Source organism: Patella vulgata, chromosome 6 (assembly GCF_932274485.2).
Source record: "Patella vulgata chromosome 6, xgPatVulg1.2, whole genome shotgun sequence".
NCBI classification, from domain to species: Eukaryota; Metazoa; Mollusca; class Gastropoda; family Patellidae; genus Patella; species Patella vulgata.
The window spans coordinates 11,438,942-11,461,121 of record NC_065884.2 but is presented as its reverse complement, the minus strand read 5'-3'; the positions used below and the strand labels follow the sequence as shown (position 1 = coordinate 11,461,121).

The 22,180-nt window shown below is 39.1% G+C and overlaps 1 protein-coding gene across 1 annotated transcript; it reads right to left on the bottom strand.

The window, feature by feature from the left end:
• Positions 1–1,428: 1,428 nt before the first annotated feature.
• LOC126824254 (uncharacterized) lies at positions 1,429–21,542 on the bottom strand. The gene is made up of 6 exons (XM_050553452.1): positions 21,227–21,542; positions 4,901–5,158; positions 3,666–3,932; positions 2,790–3,110; positions 2,545–2,613; positions 1,429–1,742 (listed from the first exon to the last, which is right to left on the bottom strand). Exons 1-6 carry the CDS (start codon positions 21,354–21,356, stop codon positions 1,429–1,431), a joined length of 1,359 nt encoding a protein of 452 aa, XP_050409409.1. The 5' UTR covers positions 21,357–21,542.
• Between the last annotated feature and the right edge of the window lie 638 nt (positions 21,543–22,180).

Genomic DNA, 22,180 nt, shown 5'->3' with positions numbered 1-22,180 from the left:
GGTGGAAAATACCGATGAACTTTCTCGGCCAATGCAGGGATCGAACATGCGACCTCCAGGCTAGCGAGCCAGCGCCTTACCCGCTTAGCCACCATGGCTCCCTTATGTACGGATAATGAAGACAAAGGATAACATCATTGTTTAAAGGTCTCCTTTATCTAAAGAATGATATACCAGGATGTAACTGGAGCAGAAATTAACTGTAATTTGATAAAACAAACAATCTGCTTACCATTGTATTTTTTAAATAAAGCGAGAAGACTTTCTACATCCCTCTCTACCCTGGTTAATCTGTCATCTGCAACACTGGTTCCTTCCTTTAAATCTTGTATTTCCTTTTCAAGTTTCTTTATTTCTTTCAGGATCTGTTGTTGGTTTGCTAGAAGCTGATTTTCTCTTGATCGATATTCATTGATTTCTTTCATCTTCTCAGCATCTTCGCTCTGTCTTTCCTTTTCCATTTTGTCTTTTAGCTCAGACAACTCCCTGGCGATAGAGTTGTTTTTGTCGACTAGTAGCTTCTTCCTCCCAACCAGATGCTTTTCTCTGGTTGTTTCTGTGCATCTGATTTCCTCAAGGTGTTGGGTATTTGGTTCTCCTGAAATAGACAAAGCCCAAAGTTTAAACACAATACATGATAAAGTTAGATAAAAGATATTAAATAATAGAACAATCCATGAAAGACTTGGATAATCACAATATTCCAGTGATTTGTTTGATTTTTAACTGACTAGATTAAAGATTAACATATTATTCATATATCATATTATTTATATATCATATTGTAACATGCTTAAGGGTGAATCTTGCGTTTTCATTGAATATTTTAACAATACTATATTATCCTTATAAGACATATAGAAATAGATTTCACTAAAAATAAACACACTTGTATGGATATACTACTTGTGAATTTTATTAACATGCTAGTTTCAATACACATACAGGTATCGTTATCAAGCAAATTATTTTGAAAACGATACCTGTATGTGTATTGAAACGTAGCATGTTAATAAAATTCACAAGTAGTATATCCATACAAGTGTGTTTATTTTTAATACTATATCAGTATATAGTTATTACTTTTTAACAAAAAGTGCAGGAAAATTGCACAACACACAATCAAATAGAAACCCTAAAAACAAACCTGCGGACAAGACACCATGAACAATAAATGTGAGAGAGAGAAATGGGGTTTAACGACCACACGACACAAACCAGGTCATTTCGGGATTAACATATGGTTTAATTTTACCGGTATTTCAATAATTCGCTTGCGCGTAGGGGTCTTTAGCAGTGGGAGGAAAAACAATAAATGTAATATTAAATCAAGTAAATTTGCCTCGAATCCAGCCCTATGTCTGAGACATCCTGTTGATGTCTTCTATCTTTGTTTTGTATTTGATCGTTGGTCTCTCGTATAAATAATTACTCACCATCACAACTCTCTTCCATCTTTTGTATAAGTGCATCATGGCCAGTTTTCTCAAGACATTCTATAAACCGCGGATAGGAGTTCTGACCACAGTACAGTAAGATATGAAGAAGCTTGTCTGTAGCATCGCGGGTAATTCCGTCTCGAAAACTCTTCTGTACCTTTTCCTTATCATCCATGTCAAACACACCAGATTCAAACAAGGTCTGACACAATCTTAAAGGGTCTCTGATATTATAAATCAAATGCATAAATTGATTCTGGATCTTACTGTACTGATAATCTGGCATACATCCATACTGTTTTTCTGCAAGAGTTATAAAGTTACAGGATCTAACAATGCTTGCTGTAATTAATGACATTTGAGCTTTGTTAAAGATGTATTATTCAAGAGCTAAATCTGCCTATTGCAGAACTTTCTTTTGTCCTTAAATGTTCTATAAATTATTAACTTGCCAAGACAATAATCAACTCTCTATGCCATTGGATGTTAGTGATTTTCAATGGATTTAATTGAAAAATAGTTAATCAAGACTGTTTACTATCGTTACAACGGTAGCAATGATAATCAAAACTCAGCTTTTCTCCAAACAGCCCTAACGTCGCTCAGAATGAAGTCTTTTGACTGAAATTTTGAATATATTCCTTTTCATTATCTAGTTTTTAACTATTTTAGCGAGACTCTTCAGCTCTTTATCTAAATCTTACATAATGCATCTTTAACAGGGAACATTGTTTACAACCAAGATAAATCAGTATTCTTTACCACTGAGCTAAATCACAAATTTTAACATAGAAAATAAATTACCAGTCGACTATATCTTTATTACCATGATTAGAAAGTATAATTTCCTGTCACAACCACGTTAATAAAGATGGACTTACGACGGCATACAATGTTCTATGGGATAAATGAGTTGTTCAGAGAGCAATTTGATTCTAACTGCTACAGGCTCTTTTACATGTATGCCAAAACGAGCCGACGTCCTATTCTGTATTTTTAACAGGTAACGATGTGAATGTATAACAAACTCTGTCTGTTTAAGGGGAGTGGGGGGATGGGGTATCCTTATTAAATGTATATACACATATTAGTAGAATTGTCCTACCTTGTACGCTGATAGATCTTTCTTCTTGTAACATGTTGATCTCCTCGTAGTTTGGATTATTAGGTCCACCTATAATAAAATATTCATAAGGTTATCAGTATTGATGTAATGAACACTCTCACTCAATTAGAATCAAGTTATTGTGTTGGACAAGTGTAACACTATCCTGGTCATGGATCTCCAGAAAACAGACTGTGGCACTACTTTTGTTTAAATAGATCAAAGTTATCAACAAGTCAACTTACCATCACAGACTGGTTCCAGTTGTTCTCTAACTTTATCGTAACCAACTTTATCGTAACCAAGCTTATCAAGACATTCTAGAAATGGTTGATAAGCGCTCTGACCACTACACAATAAGATACAGAGAAGCTGGTCTGTTGCGTCACGGGGGGTTCCGTCACGTAGACATTTTTCAACTTCGTCCATGTCATGAATGTCAAATATCCCATATTTCACCAGGGTTTGACACAATTCCCTGGGGTCTGTGATATTATCAACAAGGTATGTAAAGTTTCCCTGTATCTTCATGTAGTCAGAGCGCTGTAATGGCCCACGCCGTTTATCTGCAAGACAAGAAAGTAAAACAAAGTCTTAACAGCTATTTTGATTCAATCTGATATATAAACCCCCCCACAACTTGCTTTTCAAGTCTCCAGAGAGAGATAGGGAGAGAGAGAGAGAGAGAGAGGGAGGTTTAATTCACTTGCGCGTAGGGGTTTTTAACAGTGGGAGGACCCGGAGAAAACCCATGTGGTTGGAAAGCAACCCCACTCCTTGTCATCTATAACTGGGGAATCAAAAGCATGCCAGTTGGCTCAATGGCAGACCTTATGATACAGCGGCCATCCAACCCCCCAGTCTCTAGAGAAGTAGAAGTCTTTCTGACTATCCCCTGGTCACCAACAATCACAACGGCTAAGGAAAGAGTCAGATATATCGGACTACCCTGATCACAGAGATGCCTCATCCAGCGATCATGACTTATACGTGAAATGGTGGTTCTGATGGTCAGGTTAATTGATAATCAAATAAACCCTGTCTTTGAAATATAATTAAAGGTATATTGATCTATATCATAGCCTACAGTTTATTGTGTTTTACTAATAATAGTGTCTTACCTTGTCTGTTTATTGACATCAAGTCACGTGTTGGTAACAGTATCCCTGGTTTACTTTTTTCCTCCAATGTCTTTATTCTTTCATCAAGATCATTAATGTGATGTTGTAAAGACCTGATTTCATCAATTAGTTGTGAGTCATGATGTCGTTCCAGAAGATGGTTTAACTTATGGACATCACAATCTTTTTCTCTTTGCAGCTGTTGTATTTGTAGTTGAAGCTTTTGATATTCTTCGACATTTTGTTCAGAAAAAACACTTTCAGTCTCTGTAATAGAAAAACCCATGTCAAAATTGAACAATAAAAATATCCTTTTATTATGACAGGAGAGAGGAGGTGTAATGCAGGAAAGATAGGAGAGAGGAGGTGTAATACAGGAGAGAGGAGGTGTAATACAGGAGAGAGGAGGTGTAATACAGGAGAGAGGAGGTGTAATACAGGAGAGAGGAGGTGGAATCCAGGAGAGAGGCAGTGGAATCCAGGAGAGAGGCAGTGGAATCCAGGAGAGAGGCAGTGCAATACAGGAGAGAGGAGGTGTAATACAGGAGAGAGGAGGTGTAATACAGGAGAGAGGAGGTGGAATCCAGGAGAGAGGAGGTGGAATCCAGGAGAGAGGCAGTGTAATACAGGAGAGAGGAGGTGTAATACAGGAGAGAGGCAGTGGAATCCAGGAGAGAGGCAGTGGAATCCAGGAGAGAGGCAGTGTAATTTATTGTTCCCCAAAGCATCAACCAATCAGATTGCTTATCTCTGCTTACCGTAAGCAGACATTGTTCATCATTGAACTCCATCAAGGCATTCACCTAATAAACGCCTAGACCAAGTTTGAACATTCTATCTCAATTAGAAGGAGAGTTATTGTGTTCCAAAGTCTCGACCAATCAAATTGCTTATCGCTCTGTTTACACTCAGCAGAAAGTGCTCATTATCGAACTTAGTCAAGTTATTGATGTAATAAAACTATACACCAAGTGTCCTCAATCTCACTTTATTAGAACTAAAGTTATCGTGTTGCAAAGCATCAATCAATCAAATTGCTTATCTCTGCTTACCCTAAGAAGAAAATTCTCATCTTCGAACTAACTCCATCAAGGCATTCACCTAATAGACACCTACGCCAAGTGTGAACATCCTACCTCAATTAGAAAGAGAGTTATTGTGTCCGGACGGACGGACAGACAGACATACTGACCCATTTTAATAGTCCCCTGGTATATTTAAATTTGTACTATTACCTTTCAGTGGTAGTTCCTGCATTTTTTTGACTATTTGGTTGAGCTCTTTGATCTGGTCTTTAAGTTCATTGATTTCACAGTCTTTTTCTTTTTGTATCCTCGATAATTGGTCTTTCATCTTTTGGACTTTGATATCTTTTTCTTTTTGTAACATTGAACATTGATCTTTTAGCTTCCTGATTTCATGCTGTTGTTGTTGTGTCTTTGATAGCAGGTCTTGGTAACTTTTTTCATCTGGTTTAGAAGGTACAACATTTTCTATATCAAATGAAATGAAATGAAATGGGGTTTAACGTCCTACTATTTTGCTCCGAACTGGGCTAATGAAGACTGGCATACGACATACAGTGTACTATGAGGGAAATTTTGCCCGGACAGCAGCACTACGGCCTACTCTTATATCGAATTCCAACTGTCAAGGGATCTAGACAGCTGCCCTTGTCAGGCCCTACGTCCTGCATCACTGACATGGGGGAACCGCATCGGAAAATCTGGATGAACTTTCTCGGGCAATGCAGGGATCGAACAACCGACCTCCAGACTAGCGAGCCAGCGTCTTACCCACTTAGCCACCGTAGCTCCCTTTCTATATCAACCATATTAATTATTCAATATCATTCTCATAATAACCCCCATACTAAACAAATGGTTGTCATGCAAGATATGCCCACAATAGATGGAGAACAGGGAAAATCAATAGGATTCATCCTTTCATTAAAAAAATGCTTCACATCGAAATTATAAAAAAATGTGATAAAATCTGTAGCCTCTATTGCCTTCACATATTTTGGAAAAGGGGGATAACTTCTGAATGGAATGCCACCGATCGCTGAATATCGAAAGTGTGCACCTCTCATGAACCCAATGCTTCAAGTTTCATCTAAATGGACAAATATTGTCGCCTCTGGAGAATACACAGACTTTGTACATATTTCGCATTTGAGTAAAAGGTAAGGGGCATAACTCCATCACAGAAGGTCCGATGCACACCAAAATCAAATTGATCTGAGAACTTTTGCTCCTTAACACTATTAAGGAGGGTGCACATATTACATGCTTTACACTATTTGTAGTGGAACGGCCATTTTGACAGGAACATTTGGTCCAATTTTAACCAAATTCAAATTTAATCATGGTCATGGTGTTACAGTGATATATTTAAATGGCTTTCAAATAAAAATTGTGACTGCTAGAGGGTTCACCAGTTAAAAACAAATCTTGAATCATAGTCCAGGAAGTTACGGTTGAAAGGAATCAAGATCCATGGGATAGAAAGTTATAAACATACCTATTAAGTTTCATTAAATTCAGATACAACTTGTTACCTCTAGACGGCTCTACAGATGGTCAACAAGCCAAAATAGGTGTGGCAGACACTAACTATGAGAATGTTAGCTGTTAAAACATGCTATTTCCTACATTCAGAATTCTAGAATATACCAATTTGTTTGGTTTAGCAGTTGGAAATATAACATTAAAGATAGTGGACTCATTTCCCTTTTTAGCCCTGGTGAGGTCACTATAACCTTTATTGACAGAGCTATCGATAAGAAACCTTAACTCTCAACCCTTCCTGTTTCGAGATAAGAGATGGTGCTATATAGTTTCAAGTGGGAAACTAACATCCGGATTCAGAGAAGCAAAATTGACCATCTTTTCTTCAAAACAACGATTGATAATTGTTTTTTATAACATTTCTGTCACATCCATCTACAATTAGGCAGAAGATCCTACCTGACACGGGTAGGCCTACAAATCCTTTTGTTAAATCGAAGCGATAATAGATTTAAATTTATGTCTTGAACACAGAAAATAGGCAGGGCCTCAGGTATAATATCCAATAAAAGTACTTACCTGATCCAAGTTGCGCAGGAGTAATGTAACGTAATTATGAATGTCTGTATCAATTTTAATAAAAACGTGCTTGATTTACTTTATTGTCAATATTTTCTGATAAATGAAAGTTGTTTCAGTAGATTGGGCTGCGTATGTCTAATAAGTTCTAATAACATAAAATTAACTCATTTTTAAGATGTCACATGTATCAATAAAGAATGTAAAAATATGCTACGATACCTATAACTGGTTTACACCCACCATCAGCCTACCTACGATGGCCAAAGTGCAGGCAGATGGGTCAAGGGGTGATTCCCCTGCACAGTCAAGTGTAATTTCATCACTATATATTATAAGGGTACTTATCAACCACTCTGTTCTTGGGTCCTTTTAACTGCCACAACACCAAATCCTATCAAATACCGGTTATACCATCAGCATATACTAGAGTCTTTTTATCTCTTATCCAAGCACATGCATTGGCCCAGTCCATTATTAAAACTAGCCCAGTCCATTATTGACACAACTTCATAAAAAAGGGGCCCTTCGTGGGAAAATCCATTTAACCCCAAAAAATGCCACTGCCCAACCCAGGCCTTATGTGCACTCAAGATGGAAAGCAACATAAAAACAGTTAAATTAAAATTGAATTCCAGGGATAAAAATCCCCTTACAAAAACACTTATTTTAAAAATATTAATATGGATATAGAATTTTAAGAGGGATCACATATATGACATATATACACATCTATAGATTCCGCCTCCTCAGGGGTTAAATCAATACAACTGCCATGAAACCATTGAGGGGGCTTGGATGGCCGAATGGTTAGCACGTGCGCGCTGTATCATACGGTCTGTCAGTGAGTCAACTGGCGGGGTTTCGATTCCCCGGTTGTACGTGACAAGGAGTAGGGTCGCCTGTTCAACCTCGTGGGTTTTCTCCGGGTGCTCCGGTTTCCTCCCACTGCTAAAAGACCCCTACGCGCAAGCGAATTATTGAAATAAAATTGAACCATGTGTTAGTCCCGAAATGACCTAGTTTGTGTCGAGTGGACGTTAAACCCCACTTCTCTCTCTCTCTCTCTCTGAAACCATTGAAGACATTGATCGCAATGAATTCTCAACCCCAAGGTTTTCGACAAACAGTATATTTTTCATGTGGGTCGCACTGTCATGATCTTATTCCTATAGTGGTCTACCCAAGGAGGTATCTCCATATCCTTACAGAGCTTACTTCTATCATGGTGCATTATCGACTGTGCATTATCTCGTAAGAGATCAGGAGTCACAATCTTATCTATCATTCCTGGGCCTTTCCAATAAGGACTTAATTTTTTTTTTCTTTCCTAAAGACATGCGGTATCCAAGATATATACATAATCCCCAATATCATAATACTTTTTCCGGACTTTAACATAGTAATCCTTTTTCATTCTTTTTTTTTTATGTTTGCAAGGTCTTACGAGCAATCTCATGCGATTTAACGATGTTCTCCTTATGGTTTTTTAAATATAAATTGGACATGAATTCCTGATCATCCGTTAGGGATCGAAACATTAAATCATCTGGCATATTAATCTCTCTCCCCAACATTAATGAATTGGGCATATACCAAGTACACCAGTTAACAGAGGAACGAGAGAGAGAGATAGAAATGGGGTTTAACGTCCACTCGACACAAACTAGGTCATTTCGGGACTAACATATGGTTTTAATTTTATTTCAATAATTCGCTTGCGCGTAATTGTCTTTAGCAGTGGGAGGAAACCGGAGGACCCGGAGAAATAACACGAGGTTGGACAGGCGATCCTACTCCTTGTCACATACAACCGGGGATTCGAAACCACGCCAGTCGACTAAATGACAGACTTTATGATACAGCGCGCACGCTAACCATTCTGCCATCCAACCCCCCACAGAGGAACGAAGGTCACCGGCTAATTGAGGAAAATAAATGTCCCAGTCTGCTGGCGTATCCCCCATATAACAGCGTAAGGCATCTATAAATGTACGGGTGTATCTTTCTACCTGACCATTGGAAGAGGGACGATAAGGGGTGGTACGGGCTCAGTGTATTTTCAATAACTCACATAAGGTGATGAATAGGTCACTTTGGAAATCACCCTGGTCGTAAAAATGTGAAACTCGACTCCAAATCTAGAAAAGAATTCATTGACAGCGGCCTTCGCTGTTTTTTCAACAGTTTGAGATGGCAAGGGGATACCTTCTACCCACTTGGTGAATTGATCCACCATCATCAAAATGTATTCATTTCCTTTATTTGACTTGGGCAAGGGGCCTGGAAAATCCAAATGAATTCTTTCCATAGGTGCTCCTAGATGATAAATTTACTAAATTATGTCTCGCTAACCTAGTTGCCTTTTTACTTCGATTACATTGCTTACATGATGCGACATATAGCTTGATTTCTTGGGTCATCCCATACCAGTAGTGTTTTGGTCTTATTCTGTTTAGTCCGATCCATTCCTAGGTGGCTTGCCGTAGGTACATCATGATTTAATCGCCATAGTTCGGAAACTAAGGGCTTGGCAGGGGCGGATCCAGGAATTTTTGCAGGAAGGGGTTTGCCAGGTTCCTGTTAAGGAAATCTGTCATCATCGTCTCTAAATTACATAGGCATACATACAAATTGAGCTTTTTAAAGAGAGAAATCATTTTTGTAATGATATAGGATCACATTGTGATTTAATTTCATTGATGCAAGGCATTCAATTTTTTTTGTAGCTGAGCAGGGTGGGGTTTGGACCCTCCAAGCCCCCCCCCCCCTCTGGATCCGCCCCGGCTTGGGCACTACTAATTGAGAATGTCCGTCCGGGTCTTTTCTATACAAAATTTGATTTTCATCTAAATATAAGTTCTGATTGATCCAATAACTTTTAGAGGCAGGACTAGCTAGAAATAATTCACCCTCCCCTGGTTCTATTTTATTAATCATCCAATTTAACAGAATAGCCAAATCTGAATCTAACTTTTGGCCTTGTTGGATTTCCTCTTCAAATTTGCCTGATAAGTTAAAACTTGGGGATGGCCCTGAGTATTTTTAGTAGAAACTATTAAAGCACAAGTTGTTAATATCCATCTAAATCAGTAGTACCAAGATTTTCATTAATTTTGTCTTGCCATTCCCCTTTAAAGCTATTTAGGTCAATATCAATAGTTGGTTACTATTAATTTTTGATGGGATTAAAGGGACAGCTTCCTCGACACTAATTTGATATTCATACCAATTTTCAGGGGCTCTAATACAATACAGTAAACCTGGAGTAAGTCCGATTCCTATAGAGAGAGAGAGAGAGACGGAGAGAGAGAAAGAGAGAGAAATGGGGTATAAGTCCACTGGACACAAACTAGGTCACTCGACACAAACTAGGTCATTTCGGAACTAACATATGGTTTTATTTTATTTCAATAATTTGCTTGCGCGTAGGGGTCTTTAGCAGTGGGAGGAAACGGGAGGACCAGGAGAAAACCCACGAGGTTGGACAGGCGACCCTACTCCTTGTCAAGTACAACCGGGGATTCGAAACCACGGCAGTTGATTCAATGACAGGCGTTATGATAAAGCGCGTGCGTGCTAACCATTCGGTCATCCCCCCCCCCCTCAACTCGGATAAAGTCGTTTGGACCCTTTGATCCTGCTTGTTTTCTCATTAAATTGATGCGCGTGTAATTCGGATTTCTGAAGTCGGATCTCTGCTCAACTCGGATCAAAATGTTTGGTAAATTTGATCCAATTCCGGCTTTTTTCCTTTGCTCGAAGCCAGTATCGTACCAACGTTCTAAAATGCAGTTAGGTATTCCATGCACAGAGCCCCAATATACTTTCCCCTATCATTTTGACTATTTGACGCGATGCAATATAGAACTTTCCCAGAAAATTCGAAACTCGCTGTCTGCTGTACGAGACGCACTATACTAGATCTTTATACGATCTGAGAAATATCTTTCTCTAGGGTTAGGGTTAGGTTTATAATTTACATGTCAAACGTACAATTTAAAGCTGTAACAACGGTGGATTGTGGGTAAAACTATTCTGAAGGGTTAGGGTTAGAATTGTGGGTATAAACACGGAAAGATATTTCTCAGATCGTATAAATATCTAGTATAATGCGAACGAGACACTTTCCGGGAAAATTTAGGACATTTTTCAAAGATGGCGACAAAACGGAAGTTATCTTATCGCACCAAAATGGAAGTTATCTACTCGCACACACACAAACAAAAGCTTGAAAAGTGCCTTCGAATCAATTATTATCCGGCCCTTGCAGTTTATTTTTAATTGGGCTACGATTGAATTTCGGTCTTTGGCTAACTCGGATCTTCGATTAACTCGGATAAAATTGGCCAGTCCACTTAAATCCGACTTATACGAAGTTTACTGTATTTACAACCACCACAGGGTAATTCACTAGGAGTCAGAGAAAAATCAGGACAAGGGTCTGAAACAGGTATGCTAGACAGGGCATCTGCATTTAAATGTTTGGAACCTGGTCGACATTTTACAGTCATATCATATTGGGCAAGTTCTCCTATCCACCTAGCTAACTGTCCATTAGGGTGTTTAAAGTTAAGTAACCAGGTGAGACTACTATGGTCAGTCCTGACCGTAAACGGACGAACCAAGAGAGAATGCCTAAATTGACAGGTAAATTGAACAACCGCAAGTAATTCTTTACGTATTGTACAATAACGCTGCAGTTCAGCAGTTAGAGAAAAAATTGAATAGGCAACTACTCTCTATTGCCCATCTTGAACCTGATTTAATTCCTGCTACTGTGAAATTACTCGTGTCTGTATCCAAAACAAAAGGGTTGTTTTTGTTTTTTTTCTGAACAATATTTATTCACAGAAACTGGATTGGAGATCAGGCAGAAGCCTATAGACCTGTCCAGGATCAGTTTGATTAGGTAAAGCTAAAACTGGGGTAGTTATCAAAGCAGTCTTTATATTTTCAAAAGCATTCTACTGCTCCTCCGACCGATAAAAAAGTTTTTTTTATCTTAAGAGTACAAGGTCAGCGCCTTCTCTGCATACCCTTTTTAAAAATACTCGGTGATAATTAGCAAAACCCAGGTATTTTTCTACCTGCAAGATACATTACGGAAACGGCCAATCTCATACCGGTGCTATGTGCTTGATCACCCATTTTTACTCACAATATGGCCTAGAAATTTTACCTCTTCCCTGAACAATTCACACTTTTTTGGCTTCATTTTTAACCCATATTGACGGAAATGGGAGAGAACCGTTCTAAAATTGATCATGTGTTCTTCAAATTAGCACATCATCGATAAAAGCCAATGAAATGTTCATATTAAAGCCCTGTAAGACTAAATTAGCCACGCGAGAATAGTAACTAGGGGCTGTTGGCCAAACCAAACAGCATACGCTTGAACTCGAATAGCCCAAATTTAGTTAAAAATGCAGTTTTCTTTTGATCTTCTGGTTTTACTTAAATCTGCCAATATCTAATGGGAAACGCATCTAATGGGAAACGGATATACATCATTAGTCATAACTGGGTTAAGAGCTCGATAATTAATACACCATCTTACATTTCCGTCAGATTTGCGTATATCAATACTGGGGCCGACACCCAATCCGAAGTGGAAGGTTCAATAACACCTGCTTTCAACATTTTCTTTAAATGGACTTCCTCCTCCGAAACATAACACAAAGGTGTATTACGATACGTTCCTTATTGGGCAAGTACCATATTCATTCAATACCTTGATGACATTGGGGGGACCTGAAGAGTTACGGGTGGGGGACCCAGGAAACGAATCTCCTAGGGGAATAGGAAGTATTGACACTTCCAACCTCATAGGCTTGACCAATTATGTCATTAAATTTTGACGCATTAATCAAACATGGGATAATCAGTATTCGAATGAAGAGTATGACCATTAAGTATAGGCTCTATCATATAATCTTTTAATGTCCTATCCATTTAGCCGTAATAATAGTTTTAATAGGGATCATAACCTGGGCAGTAAATGGGGTACTATCAGTATTAATTACATGTAGGCCTTAGTCTTATTACTATGGGTATAGTCTCATCACCTACTATTATACACTCATGTAATAGGTCAATAATAACTTTCCATTTTGTATCAGCTATTGGGGCTACATAAACATTATCCGTGATCGTAAAAGACCCTATTCGGAGAGTAACGGAATCAATTAAGAAACCAGGAAATGTCATGTTTTCCACTGCTGCATGTATTGTGATATCCCTAAGTTTGGGTGGCCTAATTTCTATTTGATCAGGCGATATTATAGTACAATCCGAACGAGTGTCGATCATGACTCAGTAACTAAGTTTTCTATTGTTAAAGAGACTTTATATGCAATAACAGAGGGTATTAATCTAGCAACAGAAATTTCATCATCAGGCTTAGAAACACTATCACTCCTCCCAACCTTGGATATAGGGGCAATGTCAATATGACATTTGTCTACAGGTTCAAGTAGAGGTGCTTGTTTCAGGTTTGGGCCTTGTTCAAAAGAGATTGAGGGAGGGCCTACTGCCTCGACCCCCTGATTGTTTAAATTATCATTTAAATGTTTCATTACAGAGGGAGGTAGTCGCGAATCGGGAGGTCGCAAATGACATTCACGCTTATAATGACCAACCTGTCCATATCCGAAACATGTTACACTTATCCTATTAGTATTAGGTGAAGGGGAGGACCTTCTCCTATTCAAAGTTTAAATTAAAGTGGCTATCATATCCTTTTCATCTGACCTATTTCGGACTCCTCTTTAGGTTTCTCAGGAATGGCCCTAACTTTTAAACTAATTATGCAGAGGACTAGTCCTATGTACACAGGAATATTCAGGACTATACTCTATACTCCCTCACTGTTTGCATATGTGCTTGAGGCAACTCCCAAAATCCTACTTGAGAGGGACTGGGTGATCTTGACTCGGGGTAATAATAAGTTCGACTAACACGAGGAGATCGTTGGTCTTTATATATTCGTCGAGGGACAGAGGATCTAGATTGACGAGACGTAATCTTAGCCGAATCATAGTCATCCTGTCTAACTGTCCGTAGAAAATTCTCTGTCTCGGGCAAATTAAGGGATCTTACTTCTCTATTTCCCTCGGGATAATCACTACCCCTATTCCTATAGGAATTAGATTTTAATGGAATAACACTATTGACATGAGTGAACCACTGCAACCGTTCAACCGCTTCGTCGATGTCAATTTTAATTAAAATCTTAAACCTACCCGCTTCTGGATTATTACATCCAGAAACCAATTTCAAAACAGATTGTCTAGCTATAAAATCATCCGACGATAAATCAGAGTAAGCCAGTAATGCTTACAGTTGCACACGGTCACTCCAATCCCGCATCGACTCATTGACACCTTGGGTACCAGTCTGAAACTCAACTTGAGCTGCCCCGGGAATAGTTTGACCTCCAAAGCTTTTTTGCATCATTTCTAAAGTTGTTTTAAAATTCAGGTGAGGAAATCTCTGATTTATCGGTTAAACAATAACATAGACAATTCTTACACCAAGAGCTATGAGACCCCAGCTGGGACGAGGCAAAACAAATAAACTATCACAAAAAATATACCAACTTCTATCTGATTTCCCATTTTATAAACCAAGGATCGAGGGATAATTGAAGGGTTAAAGGAATCTTCCCTTGTTTGATATCTAGTGTCATGTCTTACAAACCTATCCTCCGTTTCAAATGTATTGCCGGGGTAAGGGTGTGGTTCCTTACTTCACACATCTTGTCTCGGGTACAAGCGGGGTTGCATCATTCGTGACCGCGGATAATCCAAACATATATCTGCCTTCTTAAGAAAAGCCTCCCTATAGTCAAATGGTTCAGGTTTAATGGGCAACTTGGACCAAAATCCAAGTTTTCTGCCATACTGATAATTAAAGACAATTAAGTTTATTTTCAACAGAAATTTATCAATAAACCCTTCCTGTTGACAAGGAATATATGGGTCTTTCTTTACTATGAATAAATTTAACTCTACAAAGTCAAGAATTGAACTTTATCTAAAAATAATTTCTACAATCTCGACTATTATCTTGTTAAAGGCTCAATACCACTCTTGTAACTGAATATGTCCCAATCTTTATTCTGGTCAACAAATTGTACTATTTTACAATATTCCAATTAATTGATGATACAAATTTCATCTTAACACACCTAATTTAAAAAATTGGAAAAATTCAACAAAATGATTTGAAAAGCCTAACGTAAAACTTTCCAAATGTGACTTGGATTTTAAAATATTTTCGAACCCTCTGGACAAGTAAAATAGTATGTAATGGATAATTTACACAACCGGTTAGACACTTAAGCATCTAATAGTAATACTTAGAATAAGCTATTATTTATTTTCTGGAGCTGTCAAGCCAGCAAGAGTGTTATTGTCTCTTTAATGTTATCTTCACATGAAAACCTATGACGTGTGTGGCTATAATGAGTATTATCCGTTACTACAAGTATAATCCCACCACCGTGAATCCCGTTATGACTAGATGTTTCCTCTTGTCGCTTATCTGGTTATCTATTCTATTATTTCGATTGTTTACTTCCGGTGAAACGCGTATCGGGAAATTCCTAATTATAATTTTCTCCTAACAGAAACGTGGGCGAATACATATCAACTAATTGCAATTTATTATCCTTGAAGAATACTAATAAATGTGAAAGAAATATTCTAATCAAAATTGATTTAGTGTAAATTGTATCTAGAGCTAACCCCAAGCAGAGCCTTATATAATAAGGCTCTGGCCCCAAGCACTCAGAAAGCGTCCGTTACCAAGGTGACGGCTAGTAATTTCCCGCGCTTTCGTTTACACTCTACCAACAAATCATTCTAGAAAACGACTTACAAAATGGATCAATGCAATTTTTCGTGAACAGTATGTTGACACATTAATGATTAATTCATCACAATTCCAAGACATTACGAGAAAGTTTAGGGTCTGTACCTAGTCTATGTCTATATATATACACATCAGTTTCTGGTGTGTCCATCCACAGGAATCCTGACCTTCTATCCATATATATATATATATATATATATATATATATATATGCAAACAAGGGGCTATGATATCGTTTTGTGGGGAGTATTTATGCAAATCAAAACGGCTAGATTGAAGAAAAAACGTATCTGAGTGAAATTACAGAGGTTAGATAGCCTGACATTACGAATTGTTAAAAAAAAAAAACAACAAAAAAAACGAGCCGAAGCGAGAGCAGGTAAAATCAAGGCTTCAACAGGCATTGCATTCCTGTTCTTTTTTTATTATATATTGTCAAGTTCGGTATGGTGTATGCATATATATATACGGATAGAAGGTCAGATTCCTGTGGTCCATCGCGAGGGTCAATAGGACCGGACGATTGATGAACGTCATTGGCACCTGCAACTTTAACTCAGAAAAGCCTGGCGCAATCCACCGGCTGTGTTTGGTCCCGTACGACGTTATTAAGTCTCCTCTGAATTTCATCCCAAAGATGTTCAATCGGGTTTAAGTCCGGACTAAGGGCTAGCCAGGGCATAACGTTGACACCGTTCTGCTGTAGAAAGTCCCAAGTAACACTGGCGGTGTGGACACAGGCGTTGTCATGCTGGAAAACGTTGTTTTGATGACATGTGAAATGTGGTATGACGTAGAGTCGGAGACCTTGATCGATGTAGCGCACTGCTGTGATGCCGCCTCCTCTCCCTGAACCAATATTTTGGAACACCACAGAACCCACTCCCTGGTTCAGGCCGATTCCACCCCAAACCATTATGCTTGGACCTCCCCATGAGTCTCGTTCCATGACACATTGGTCAGAATAACGCTGGCCACGTCAACGACATATTCTGGTCCCGCCATCTGCAGTTGATATGCAATACCAACTCTCATCTGTGAACAGAACAGTTCTCCACTTCCTATGTCGCCAGTTCTGGTGTTATTGGGCAACTGTAGACGTTCACATCCTTGGCGAGGGGTGAGGATCGGTCCACAAGGTCCACGGGAATGGATGGTCTCCCATCGGCGCACGTGTATCGGTACTGGTGGGTCTTCCGTGTGTTCCCACTAGTTGACGTGCTGTCTCGGATGCCTGTGTGAAGGTCTTGTCGCCTTGGTGTACCAGTGCGGGGGCGATCATCCGTGGTGTTGGTGACCCGAAAGCATTGCTGAAGCCTGTAGATGGTCCGTACATTGACCTGGAAGTGATTGGTTCCTCTGAGCTGTCGTGAGTCGAGGCATGCTGCTGGCGTTGTAGTGTGAATGATTCAACCAGGTATGGGGGTGCATTTTATAGGGCTGGTCCCGGTGAACAGCACGTGCAGCATGAGTTACATGAAAATCATTGAGAACACATTACCATCTGAGAAGTCAGCTTGCGTTTTTTAGAACATTTCCGGGGCTAAATTCCGTGTTTGGGACGGAGCCTTATTGCTCAGGTTAAAGGGACAACAACACCCTTGCTGGCTTGATAGCTTCATAAAATAAAAAATAGCCTTATTCTAAGTACTAGATGTGTTAGTGTCCTACCTGTTGTGTAAATTATTCATTAAATCCTATTTTACTTGTCCAAAGGGTTCAAAAATATTTTTAAATCCAAGTCACATTTGAAAAGCTTTACGTAAGGCTTTTCAAATCATTTAGTTGAATTTTTCCAATTTTTTAAATTAGGTGTGTTAAGATGAAATTTGTATCATCAATTAATTGGAATATTGTAAAAATAGTACAATTTGTTGACCAGAATAAAGATTGGGACATATTATTCAGTTACAAGAAGAGTGGTATATTGGATCTTTAAGTTGGAGATGTGGTCACAAATATATACTCAATGACCAAAGAAACACACATGATTTATAACTAATGGCATAGGCGTACGAGCTGGGGGGGGGGGCTGGGGGCGGCCGCCCCCCCCCCCCCATTTTGGGCACCAAATGCTGGGAAAATTTGGGCACACAATTGTACTTTGTAAAATTTGTATAAAAAGAAATATTGTGTTCTTGTATGTGTCCAATTTAACAGCGAATTTATTACTATTATGTAACATACTAAGAACCTAACTACATTTTTTGGGCACCAACCACCACCGCTCCCCCCCCCCCCCCAGTCAAAAATTTCCCAGTACGCCTATGACTAATGGAACGTGTGTAGTTTTGTTTTCAATGTGATAATTTTGTACCCACATGGTCGGGTAAATGTAATATGGGAAGTATAGGTCATTTTTTTTTTGGGGGGGGGGGCGAAAAACATAACTTCCGGGATGATGGATTACAACTGATTTTCTGTTGATTATCCATGTTACGTACATCTGCGCGATTTTTTGTGAACACTAAAAGCACGTGTATATCTGGTTACCTATGGGTATTAAACGCCTGTAAAAATTTTCAATACATCACTTCACGTAACGACGTTTTAAGGATGGCTAGACTGCCACGTCAGCAGCGGGAACAGATTATAGGAAGAATCCAGACTGGACAGACCGCTAGAGCAGAAGCCCAGGGGGTCAACCTAGCTGAAAAGTGTACCAATTTTCTCCTATATGGTATCAATGTATGTATATCTGGTATCATCAGAATGTAAGTCTGCCGGGTTTCTGGTGGTGGGTGTGGTATTCCACGCCCAAAATGCCATGCCCCCCAACTAGTCTAGATTAGCTCAAAAGTGTACCACATGAAAATCGCACAGCAATGTACCGTATATCTTCAGGTATTTTAAAAACACTCTGACAGACATTTTTACTTATGGGGTACCCCTGACAGAGCTATGTAATTGCCAGACATTTGTATTGATGGAGTATCCCTGACTAGAGTTATCTAATTTCCAGACCAAAGCTAGGCTAGATTAGCTCAAATCTGTACCACCTAAAACAGCTTTGGAGTTGTTCAGTACCACCACAGGAATCATGAATGACCACTGCCAGACAGTTTGTGCGGTGGGATGCCCCTAACAGACACGCCCAAAATAACACGACTCCCAACTAGGATAGATTAGTCGGCACTGTTCCTGTGGTCCAAAAAATTAAAAATTATGCCAGGATGCGTAGAAAACTAATACCTAGCACATATGGAAGAGGCGATAAACTGTGGTCGTAGGAACAATTTTATTTTTCAAAAACGCATTTTTAGACCCATAAAATGTTTTTTGCCCAAAAATCAATTTCTTGCAATCGCAGTTTATCGCCTCTTCCATACGTGCTAGGTATTAGTATCCTACGCATCCAGGCTAAAAATCTAATTTTTTAGAACACGGGAACAGTGCCTGCGAAGCTAGCCTAGTTGGGGGCGTGGCATTTTGGGGCGTGTCTGTTACCCACCGCACAAACTGTCTGGCAGTGGCCATTCATGACTCCTGTGGTGGTACTGAACAACTCCAAAGCTGTTTTAGGTGGAACAGATTTCAGCTTATCTAGCCTAGCTTTGGTCTACATATTAGATAACTCTTGTCAGGAATACTCCACCACTACAAATGTCTGGCAATTACATAGCTCTGTTAGGTGTAACCCACCACTAGAAATGTCTGTCAGAGAGTTTTTGTAATATTTGAAGATGTACGGTACACTGCAGTAAGATTTTCGCGTGGTACACTTTTGAGCTAATCTAGCCTAGTTGGGGATCATGGCATTTAGGGCGTGCAATACCACACCCACCACCAGAAACCCGGCAGACTTACATTCTGATGATACCAGATATTCATACTTTGATACCATATAGGGGAAAATTGGTACACTTTTCAGCTAGGTTGAACCCCTGGGCTCCCGGTCTACGCACGGGTAATTGCTGAATACTTTAACGTCTATATTGGCCCTATCCACCGTCTGCTGAACCGATTCAACCTGATGAACTTAACTGATGATAGGCGGCGTAGCGGTAGGCCGAGAGTGGTTTCGAATACTCGGTTGTACGTGACAAGGAGTAGGATCGCCTGTCAAACCTCATGGGTTTTCTCCGGGTCCTCCGGTTTCCTACCACTGCTAATGACCCATACGCACAAGCGAATTACTAAAATAAAATTGAACCACGTGATAGTCCCGAAAAAGACCTAGTTTGTGTCGAGTGGACGTTAAACCCAATTTCTCTCTCTCTTGTCTTCTAAAATATCAATCTAATTAAAATATAGATTTTTTTTTTTTAAACAATATTTTATTCAGAAAATTTTGGATTGGGGAACAGGCTTAGCCTATGGACCCCCTCTCCATATAGATCTATATTTCGTTTCGTTTTTTATATACTTTCGATGGCCTACACTACATGTAGATCTAACAAGTTATAGCGAGAGTTCACGTTCTATGACATCAGGTACCAACTTTTGCTTTGTTTTGATTTCTATCGCTGGTTATGTCTACACACAGTTCCACGCAAAAAAAGGTCAAAACATCGATTGACAGACCATTTGATTGGCTGACCCCTCATTTCAAGCAGAACACGAGTTAAATAACAAGTCTTCCAGATCCAAGAGCAATCTCCCAAACAGAGTTATCTTCCCTTGCAGTTCACAGTTCGAACGCTGGATAGCGAGACTTGTGTGGAGAATGATCCAAGAGTAGTAAAGACAAGTAAAAACGAAATTTTGAACTATAAAAAACGAAACTAAATTGGATCTGTGTTTTAATCAGATTGCCAAAATATTGGCCCTGGTCGCGGAAATAGTGTCACTGCGCAGGTTTACATCAACCAAGTCATTCAACCCTATTTGGTACCATTTTTTAGAAGGCAACAACAACGCATAATGCAGCAGGATAATTCAAGACCCCATGCTGCCAAGGCAACACAAGTCTTTTTGGCATTGATCAACATCAATATGTTACCATGACCACCAATGAGTCCAGATATTCACCCCATAGAACACCTTTGGGACGAGCTTAAAGGGAGGATCGACCAAATGATTCCCAGGCAACAGACAGCTGTACAACGTACAGAAGAAGTTCGAGGAACCATGGTCCGATTACCCAGAGCTGTTATAAACCGACTTAAATAAGTCCATGTATCGCCAGTGCGTAGCTGTTGTTAATGTTAATGGAGGACATACACCCTACTTGGTCTCAGCCTCGTTTTGATTGTAAAGATGCGTCATCTTAATGTTGTAAATAAATTTCTAAACTACTTTCTTCTTAATACCCATTTGAAAAAAAAGAATTGTCCCACTATCCCAACCCTTACCCGTTCCACGGCTTTTTTAAATTTAACCTTCTGAAATTTTTATTTAGATATGCGTTTCGTTTGTCGTTGTCGTTAGTATATTATAAGGGTGGGGCCTACTTTGCCAGGTGAAACTAAAGGCACCCAATCATAGCTAAAATTAAAACAAGCGCATCAGTATATCTCAACGTTTTTAGCTACGTTCTCGTAGCTAAAAGAACTAATACCAAAGTATGTGCATCATACAGAATTTTAAATTCACGTTACAAAACTGACTTGACGTAATCTTGGAAATAGAAACATATATTATACAAATACATACCATTTGCAACTTCTTGCTCCAAATTATTTTCTTCGTCATATCGCAGATTGTGATAGTTGGTTAGTGCTAGGGGTGCATAAATCCTATTTATTACACCCCAAAGTCGACACAATAGATCCCATAAACCCATCTTTCTGGTGGTAATTGTTGTTTCCTTTAGCCTACTTGTTTGACGTCTGACCAACTTTCTGGTTGCCAATGATTCTTCAGTAGTGTGTCAAGATTTTACTGGTTTGGGAAGAAGAATAAAGTAGATCTATTATAACTTCTTACCACAAGTGAATGATGTTCGACTGTCTTCTACAGTGATAATTAATTCATTTAAACCTAATAGAACTAGAATACTAACGGAAACGCCCACTCGGTGACGTATAATGGTAATGACATTATGTTGTACATCGCATGCGCGATGTGGAATATCAAGAACTTGACGATGTAAGTTATTTCATAGTTTTGTGACCAGGGGGAATCAACAATAAACGTGCTGTAGTTCTTGTCAATGATATGCTTTAATTTTCACATAATTAATCATAATGGAAAAAAGAGTGGTGGAAATAACCCTCTGACTGGGCGTTCAAAAACTGTTGCTATGGTAACAACCCTCTGACTGGGCGTCCAAAAACTGTTGCTATAAGTTTGTTTGATAATAAAATGGCAGACACACGAAAGTGAGGCAACATGTGACAATCGACTGGACCAAGCAAGACTATTATTTTGTGACTTTATCAATTTTAATGAATTTTATTTAAATTAGTTATATACTAAACAGCAAAAAAAAAGCGTCAGTACGATTTCAAAATCAGAGAGGCACTTTTTAATGTGGTATGACGTGGAGTCGGAGAGCTTGATCGATGTAGCGCACTGCTGTGATGCCGCCTCCTTTCCCTGGACCAATTGTTTGGAACACCACAGGACCCACTCCCTGGTTCAGGCCGATTCCACTACAAACCATTA

Bases quoted from the DNA above. Each gene is read 5' to 3' on its own strand.
- LOC126824254 (XM_050553452.1), bottom strand. From the start codon at position 21,356: ATGGGTTTATGGGATCTATTGTGTCGACTTTGGGGTGTAATAAATAGG. The intron at 5,159-21,226 runs GTATGTATTTGT...CATTTGATATAG, and splicing joins GGAGCAAGAAGTTGCAAATG to AAAATGTTGTACCTTCTAAA. The intron at 1,743-2,544 runs GTAGGACAATTC...TAACTCTTGCAG, and splicing joins AAGATCTATCAGCGTACAAG to AAAAACAGTATGGATGTATG.